Here is a 9,267-nt window from a genome sequence, read left to right as displayed (position 1 = left end):
ATTTAGAAACAGAATAAGGAAAAAGTTTATTTTGAAATGGTTGTTTTTCTTTTTGAGTGACTCTCTTAGTCCTCTGTACACAACAGAAGGAGCCAATATTGTAATATCCTGCCCTGCTAAATTATTTAGAGAATTTAATACAGGACGATATCACAGGAATTAATCTGATGTCAAAATTTTGGGGAAGGGGGGCACAGCAAACATGTTGGGGAGGCTGCTATGGTCAGGTGAGAGCAAAACTGAACTTTGTGAATAGCATGCAAAATGCTGCATGCGGCTAAAAAAAGATAAAAGGTTGTAAACACGATCTTCAGAGGTCACAGCTTTACGCTGAGGGATTGCTGTTCTGCTCGAAGTTAAGCTAAAAAAAAAGATAAATAAATCACTGAAGCAGCTGTAAATGAAAGTTTGGAATATCATTCTTCTGCCTTTCCAAAAGTATGACCAATAACTGCAGCCACTGTTGGCAACTCTGCAGGAAGAAAAGTCGCTGTTGGCTGTCCTAATAGTCATTAGATGACATCATCACCTGATTTGCACATTCAGTAATGCTTTGATCCAGTCATAGGAGAGATGAACCAACATCGGCAATACAGAAAATTACTTTAAAAAAATCAAAATATATTTATAACTATAAATTAACTCTTTGTATTGTATTTCATAATATTTCACCTGAACCAATAGTATATAAATCAATCTTATAACTAAAAGACAGTTAACAGAGGCCGACACAGTAGATAAGAATGTGTATAAATTCAATGCAGTATGGGATGAAGTTTGAAATAAAATAAACATTATTTTAAATATATTTCCATATTGGATAAAAGTTTGACTAATCTGCATCTATCACACTAAAGTCCCAAAAACAAAGTTTGCAGTTTACTTGTTGCATAACTCAGATTTCCTTCCATCTTTTCACTACTGATCAACTAAACGCACTAAAGCCTTATCTAAAGAGGAAGCCTGATGGACTGCTGCCATATGCAAATGTCTTTATCAGCTCAGCGTAGGAGGCTGCCACTACGCAATGAGCCTCTGATTGTTTGATATTTAAAACGGAAATAAGTTACAGAGTTAAACAAAAAGAGGAAATGTTCTAAAATGTTCATAACATAATTATTTTAAACTGATATTCTAACAAGGTCAACAGTGTGTCCTGATGTTTCAAGAAGGTTTTTCAACCGTCCTGATAGCAAAAACAAATTTTTATTTAATCATTCAAAAAAAACAACAACAACAAGGATCTGGGTCAAGGTGCATGCTCTGGTTCTTCAAGAAAAAAACTATTATAAAAAAGACATAAAATAAAGAACATTTTCAAATAAAGAACATTATCCAATGAATACGAAAAGCCTTTAAAAGTTTGAAAAAGTGTGTATTCAAGAAAAATACAAACATGGAGTCAAATCAAATCAGCTGAAATCCTTTTTTCCCCCAATAATCAGTTTAACAGGAAAACATAAAAAAAAAACTGTTTAACAAATGAAAAACAGATGCACTCAAAACTTGATAGTTTTCTCCTTTTCAAAATCAATATGGAACCTGCTAAATAGATAAAACTATAAACACATTTAACTTTACATAACGTACATTTAACCTTTACTCTAAGCTCTCTAAACATGATCAATAATGCTTTTCCTCCTTCCTCAGGATCCTTTGCTACTTTTAAGGTTAAAATCAATTACAAGTGTAAGACAAAAAAAAAGAGAAATTTGAGAAATACTTTAACTTAAACCCATTTGGAGATGTTTGCATACGAGGCACATCTTTTCTTCCAACAACAAAAAGAAAAGCATAAAAATTTTACACAACATAAAAAGATTTCATGTGTCCTTTGTCTGGTTTAATCTGTGCAGATTGGACCCACCTGCTTCAGTACCTGGGCAGAACAAATACATGATAGAGATGACTTGTTGACTCCAGATCTCCTTTAAAAAAAAAAAAAAAAAAACTAAACTGTATTTTAAGAGACTTTCAGGTTAAACTGATCTCAATTGTTTTGATCTAAAAATGATCCTGATGCAGAAGTTGCCTGGAGGTCTTAATAACTGTGAAAAATAAACATTGTTTAACACTAGAAATGTTGCATCATGATCGATCTTTTCCAAGAGGGGGACACATTAACCTCCTTAATGAAAAACAACCAATAAAACTCCTAAAAACCAAATAAATGTTCTTTGAACTCTTAAAAGTCCAACCAATAAAAATCATTTAGTAAAAACACAAAAAGTGAAGAAGCTCTCTTGTATCTTCAGGTTATGGAGCAATTTAAATAACTAAAAGACGTCATTGAATATACAGAGAAACTTTGCGTCTTCCACTTTCTGTGTGAACCAACAGTAGTGTTTGCCATGAGACAATAATGCAGGTCAGCCTGGATGTCTCTATTGTGACTCGTCCCTCGTTTCGGGGTCCTCCTTCTTCTGCTCGTTCATGCGACTCCATGTGGAGCCTGGGGAAACAAGATCACACTTTGTAAACAAACACCAAACAGAGCAAAGGACTGCGGTGGCAATTAAAAGGCTTTAAAGGTGAAAAGCAGAACTGGAAACTGTTGGGAATTTTCACTCACTCATCTCCGTTAGTTTCTGTATCAGGGTGGAATCTCCTCCAGGTTTGCTGCATGGAAACAGAGAAGCTCGATTGAAATACAATGATGAGCTGCAGCGATGGTTTGTCTTTCGTGCTCCGGAAAAAAAACTATTCAACCTCATAGACTGACTAGTTTGTTCGTTTTTAAAACATGGGAGAGAGTGTTTGGCTGACAGCTGAAGGTGTTTGACCAACCTGCTGTCGGCTTCGTCCTGCCAGTCCACGTCGAACCGCAGCTTCTTCAGAGGCTTCAGAGTGGCTCCCGGACCCATATTTCTCTTGTTGGAGCGCTCGCTGCTGTTTACCATCTGGTTGATCTTCTGGAAGCGATTCGACACCTGCAGGTGAGGAAAAGGACTACATGAGAGCAGGAAACTCAACTGATGTGTCCTCTAGAGGTCAGAAGGGAGGGACGGCCATCAGAGCGACAGACACCTCACCAACAGGCAGAGTCCCCCAGTGTAGGGTTCCTACAGCATAAGGCAAGTTAAATTCCAGACTTCCTAAGACTTTTTAATGCCACTAGAAATAAAAAGTTAAGACCAACTTCATAATAAATGAAAGAAACTGAGTAGCGATAAATTTACCCAAATTATTCAGGGTTTCCGCGGGTCATTAAAAAAACATTTTTGTCAGATATATTATATATATTGCGATATATTTGCGCAGAACTGCTTTCGGTTGATTGTAAAACTTTATGTCCGGACAAAAAGCTTGATGAGGAGAAAAAGCTAGAGAATGGGAAAATGCTAATTTCAAAAAAAGTGGCTGGAAAACAAAGAATTCAGGACAGCCTGTCGATGGTAAACAGGACGAAGGATTTAGCCGTGTATATACATGGGTACTTGTTGATGGCATTCAATTGATTTCTAAGAGCATTAAAAAGCATTAAATTAGAGTTACTCATTCTTGTATAAACCCTGTTATCATTTTAACATTAACCATTAATTTCTGGCCCAGTAGAAATGTTTAAAAAGTTGAAAAACTTTCCATGGAGGAAGAAAGCTAAAATCACATAAATAACAGATCTATATACATATATATTTTTAGCATTTACGGCACTAGTGGCTCGTTTTTTTGGACAGTAGGCTGACAGGAAAGGGGGGATGAGAGCGGGGGAGAGACATGCGGCAATGGACCACAGGCCTGACTCAAACCTGGGTCGGCCACGTTGAGGACTAAGGCCTTTGTTTATGGGTCGTGTGTGGTAACCACTGCGTCACCTCTGCGCACAGATCTATTTTTGACAAGAACTGAACTGAATTCACAAACTTTATTTTTGATCCCTACTCAAAGTCCATAATAGCTCTGCTTTCATTGTAGGCGAACTGCCAAACACTATCCGGAGGTTTGGTGCTACTGGTTTGTTGATGTGGGAGACGCTGTGGAGGAACAGGACGGAGAATTGCTGCTTCTCCATAACTTGGTTTTCACGCTTCGCATGTGTGAGTCCACTGCCTTGATTCCCATTGCGCCAAGCTTGAGTGACTTCGTGCCTCATCTACATTTCCTGGTTCTGGTTTTAGCCATGCAGAAAACTAGACAATTTTCATTGAATTTACACTTCCCCACATTGTCCAGATAGAAAGATAGTGGCGCATCACAGAATCGTTTTAATGTAAAAACATTATTCTACCTTATTTTAATGTTTGATATGGATAAAAAAAATAAAATCCTATTTTTCTTTTTTCCCAGCGTTTTATTGTCATTACACTGTTACAAGTACAGCGCAATGAAATTACACTCTCTGCATTGCTTTGGGGAGCAGAGGGCTGCCACTGTGCTGCGCCCGGGGAGCAGGTTCACGGTCTTCCCTCAGTGCAGTCTGTGGGAGTGAGTTTCAAACTCACAACCTCAGGATTCCAAGCTCTATGCCCTAATCACTAGGCCGCCACGCCCCGCACATTTATGATGTGGTATTGTTTTTAAGACCTATGAAAGACTGATTTAAGACATCTTAATACCAATTAAGGCCTTAATTTTATATTTAAGAAAATAAATGTCTTTTAAGACTTTTTAAGGGTCCGTGTCCTTCTGATGTAGTTAACTGAACTTTAATACTCTTTCCATAACTAGAATCCAAACGGGACGTACTGTATGTAAATGACTTACTTTAAAAATGCCTTAAAATGACACTTATTGTTTATAGAAGCTTTAAAAATAAACAGATTTGATTCAAATTTAAGATAGTCTTTTAGAAATGTAACATACGGTACTTTAAAAAACGCCTTAATAATGTTTAAATAAATACTTTGCATGTTTAAGTCTTTCATTCGGTCATTATTCATTATTCTATTTCCCTTCACTGTGCTTGTTTATCTCATACATCTTAAAGTAGTAGTAGTAGTAATATAATAGTAGTAGTATAAAATGCAAAAAAGGAAATAAAAATCTTGTTTTGATTAACATTTTTGTTCCAAGTTTAAATTATGAATTTCATAATTATTAAGGATTAACTATTTATAAACAGCGTTCTTTGCTTGTAATGATATTGGAACAAAATTAATTTCATACAATACTGTCAAACTAATGTGGAGATGAAAACTGCTACTTACCCCGAATGATTCCCCGATGGACACCAGCATTCTGTAAAGCCAGAATAAAGAAATGTATTTGATTTTATAAAGAAACAAAACGGGTGAATGTACTCATTGTTTTATTTAAAATCATCAGAAGCGGAGGCATGGCTGACCTAGAGCGAGGGGTCATAGGGATCGGCGACATGTGGCGGCTTTTTAAAGGGGAGATGTAGATGTTGTTGCTCCCAGGCACACGCAGAGGAGAGCTGGGGATCTTGTAAGGGCTGCAGGGTATTTGAGGGATGGGAGAGATAGGAGGCGGCTAGAACAGCAGAAGGACATCTGATGAGCTCAGAGTTTACAGAAAAATTTCCAAAATTTCATTGTAATTGGGACTTAAGATGTTTCACCCTGGTTGACGCATGTTGCAGGATATTTGTTTTCAACTTCTGCATGAACACTTGGTTGTAGAAGACAATGATGGAGTCGTAGTGGCCTTCAGTAATCAGCACGTTCTTAAAGGTCTGCAGGATTGAGAGAAACAGCATGGGATTGAAAGTGCTGAACTTTTGAAATGAAACCATTTTCCATGAGCGATGCTTCACCTCCTGGTTGGTGTTGGGCATGTTCTTGTAAGCTGAGACAATGGACTTGAAGCGCAGATCGACACCCTTCACTTTGCATATGGCATACATGGCTGACATCATCAGCTAACAAAGTCAGAAACAAACACAGAAGGAGAAAACGTTAAATCCGTACAACGGGGTTATGAGAGGGAAATGAATAATGGTAACTCTTCAATGCCTGACTACCTGGTCCAGGTGGCGGTCTCTCATCAGCTCATACTCGTTCTGTAACGTGTACTGGAATAGGGTCCATATTATAGGCTCCAGCTCAGGGTGAGAGGACAGCAGAGAGGAGCAGAGTGTCTTTAGCCTTGTATAGGCCAGGCGGTACACTACAAGATAAACGTAACAGGTACAGAGTTTATCATAAACATTCCTCTGGTTTGAACTTTTCACATGAAGCTCAGCCTTACTGAATACAATCATCAGGTTTCTCTGAAAATATTTAGTTTTTCAGAATCGACATTTTCTACCAGTTACTTTACTACAAAATATTCCCACAGACGTACACCATCAACTGGAAACAATCTCTGTTTATTTGCAAACACAAAAAAGTAATTTCTAAAATAAATTATTTCAACTCTATGTTGCTGAAAGGGCTGCACCTCAACCTTAAGAGGAAACATTTTTTTTTGATATGAGAACCACAGGTGAGTGTAATTTAACTGGAACCAAAGTGGGGGTGGCAAGATGGTTTTTACAATCATTGTGATGTTTACCATTTATAATTAATGTACCATAAAATAAGTATTAATTTATTAATGACATGAATCAAATATGAATTATACCAATAAATTGTAAACTGCAGCCAAAACTTAAGTTTCCCATTAAATACATTTAGAACAATCAATTAAGAAAAAGAAATAAATTTTAACTGGTAATAACAGTAGTAATACAAAAAAAAACAACTATGAAAAATAAAAAAAAATTGGAAAATAAACATAATTCCTTCACTCTGTATGCATAAACAAATGAGGGCTCCAACTAACGGTTATTTTGCAAATCGATTAATCTGATGATTATTTTTTTCAATTAATGGTTTACTAATCGGATAGCCAAAGGTTCCTTAAAGAAGACTTTTTACAAAATCAAACCAGGTGAGACTGAAACGTTTCCTCTTGAGGAGTTCTGGACAGAGAGCATTGACAAAAAAGATTATTTAGTTTTTATCTTAAATGTAAATTTGTTTATATATTTTTATAATTTTGATTTAATTGCTGCTTTAAGAGGGTCACTAGAGGCATGTTTTAGAGTCTCTGCTCCAGTTAACAATTAATCGATAACTACATTAATTCACAAGTGATTCAGTAATGGATTAAACACAAGTAAATCTGATTAATTGATTCAGCCCTAAAACAAAGTTCTCAGCAATAACACCAAGTAAACAGCAATTGTCAAAAAATCCTAGATAGGAAATCAACTAGGGCTGCACAGTGATGCAGTGGGTAGCACTGATGCCTTGCATCAAGAAGGTTCTGGGTTCAATTCCCGGCCCGGGGTCTTTCTGCATGGAATTTGCATGTTCTCCCTGAGCATGCATGGGTTCTCTCCGGGTACTCCGCCTTCCTCCCACAGTCCAAAAACATGACTGTTAGGTTAATCGGCTTCTCTAAACTGTCCATAAGTGTGAGTATACATGGTTGTATGTTTCTGTGTTTCCCTGCGACATCCTGATGACCTGTCCAGGGTGGACCCCGCCTCTCGCCATAGACTACTGGAGAAAGAAACAGGCCCCACCACGACCCTGACAAGGACTAAGCGGGAGAAAATTGATGGATGAATTAATCTACAAGGTGGAGGGCTACTACAAAGCTTTACATATTGGTCAGAATACTGGGGTGAAATGATCCAATGAAAATGCAGCCATCTCACAGAGGCTTTCAGGCCATCCACGGACATTAACATGCCGACAGGAGCGTCTAATAAGAGGGGTTAAAGACAATGTCCAAAAAGTAGAAAAGCCGAATTGGAGCGACTGTTTCTCGTGACATCATCAAAATTTGAGAAATGGCAAACTTACTCTCTTTTGATTAGGTGTGAGTAATAAGAATTTAAAATCCTCCTTCTCACATAAAAAGCCTTAAATGGCCAAGCTAATATATATAATATATTATATATATATAAGATGGATATAAGATGGATCTTATATCAGAGATCTGATTGTTCCTTATGTTCCTAACAGAGCTTCACTCTCAATCTGCAGGTTTACTAGAGTTTCTAAAAGTACAGTCATGGCCAAAAGTTTTGAGAATGATTCAAATGTTAATAATTACAAAGTCTACTGCTTCAGTTTTTATAACGGCAATTTGCATATACTCCAGAATGGAATGTTATAAAGAGTGATCAGCATAACAGCAATTAATTGCAAAGTCAATATTTGCCTAGAAAATCAACTTTATGCCCTAAAACACATTTCAACATCATTGCAGCCCTGCCTTAAAAGGACCAGCTAACATGGTTTCAGTGATTGCTCCATTAACACAGGTGTGGGTGGTGATGAGGACAGGGCTGGAGATCAATCTGTCATGATTAAGTAAGAATGACATCACTGGACACTTCAAAAAGAGGCTGGTGCTTGGCATCATTGTTTCTCATCTGTCAACCATTGTTATCTCTAAAGAAACACGTGCAGTCATCATTGCACTGCACAAAAATGGCCCAACAGGAAAGAGAATCACAGCTAGAATATCAATATCAGTAACTCTTAGGAAAGAACTGAAAAATGACCCCACTGTTTCTTTTCATTCAGTTTGACTGAGGTGGAGCTATTTAGCCAGAAGATTGATAAAAAATTTCAGTTTGTCCGTTTGTAATTTTATCTTGCGCTAAGTTCAGACCTAACGTGCTTTGGGCAGCAGAAGTGGTCGCTTTACGTGCAAAGTCTATGGTAGACGCGCATCAAGGCGAAACAAATGGTCCTGCAGCACGTCTAGAGAAGCAGGAGCGACACACCTTGATGCATCACAGCAGCGCCTTATGAGCAAATTACATTTTTGCTGCTAGACGCATCACATCAACCAATCGGAGAAGATGATCTGGGTGCTGGCAGGGAGACAGACACAGCACTGCTGATGCAGAGCACTATAATCACTTCCCTTTACTAACTTAATTACTTTATTAATGCCTAAAAAAAACTTAAAATTTGGAAACCTGTCAGACTTACCTGAAAAACCCTAACATCTACTTCCAGCCGCCACAAACAGTAGGGGAAACCCCACAAGAGGCGACCGGGCCTGAGGCAGCTGCTGCTGGGGATTCCCAGTGACAGCGCACCGCTGGTATGTGGAGGTCTGAGCGGCTCAGACAGAGGCATAATATTCTGGATGGTAATCTGGATCAACTGACTGCACAGAGGATGTTTTCAGGTGGACTTTCTCACTTAAAATATATTAAAACTACTTTTTACCCACTGATCACAGCAAATATCGCAAAGCTGCTCTCTGCCATTGAACACAGGAGCAGCAGAAACATCAGACGCATCTGGACACACTTTACTGGACATCTGACAATGTGGACAAGCATCAGAAAAG

The 9,267-nt window shown here is 37.9% G+C and overlaps 1 protein-coding gene across 3 annotated transcripts in view; it reads right to left on the bottom strand.

Moving 5' to 3' along the window:
• Positions 1-1,528: 1,528 nt before the first annotated feature.
• Positions 1,529-9,267, bottom strand: part of rb1 (retinoblastoma 1) — a 49,935-nt gene continuing 42,196 nt past the window's right edge. For all 3 annotated transcript variants that reach the window (XM_015395774.1, XM_015395773.1, XM_015395775.1), the window contains 8 exons: positions 5,924-6,069; positions 5,717-5,821; positions 5,522-5,635; positions 5,285-5,433; positions 5,148-5,178; positions 2,788-2,930; positions 2,573-2,619; positions 1,529-2,452 (listed from right to left, as the gene is read on the bottom strand). In XM_015395774.1, coding sequence (XP_015251260.1) covers positions 2,385-2,452; positions 2,573-2,619; positions 2,788-2,930; positions 5,148-5,178; positions 5,285-5,433; positions 5,522-5,635; positions 5,717-5,821; positions 5,924-6,069 — 803 coding nt within the window. In that variant the 3' untranslated portion in view covers positions 1,529-2,384. The remainder of the gene's footprint in view (positions 2,453-2,572; positions 2,620-2,787; positions 2,931-5,147; positions 5,179-5,284; positions 5,434-5,521; positions 5,636-5,716; positions 5,822-5,923; positions 6,070-9,267) is intronic.

This window comes from Cyprinodon variegatus, unplaced genomic scaffold, assembly GCF_000732505.1.
Source record: "Cyprinodon variegatus isolate N-32 unplaced genomic scaffold, C_variegatus-1.0 Scaffold760, whole genome shotgun sequence".
NCBI lineage: Eukaryota > Metazoa > Chordata > Actinopteri > Cyprinodontiformes > Cyprinodontidae > Cyprinodon > Cyprinodon variegatus.
This window is presented reverse-complemented; position numbering and strand designations above follow the sequence as displayed.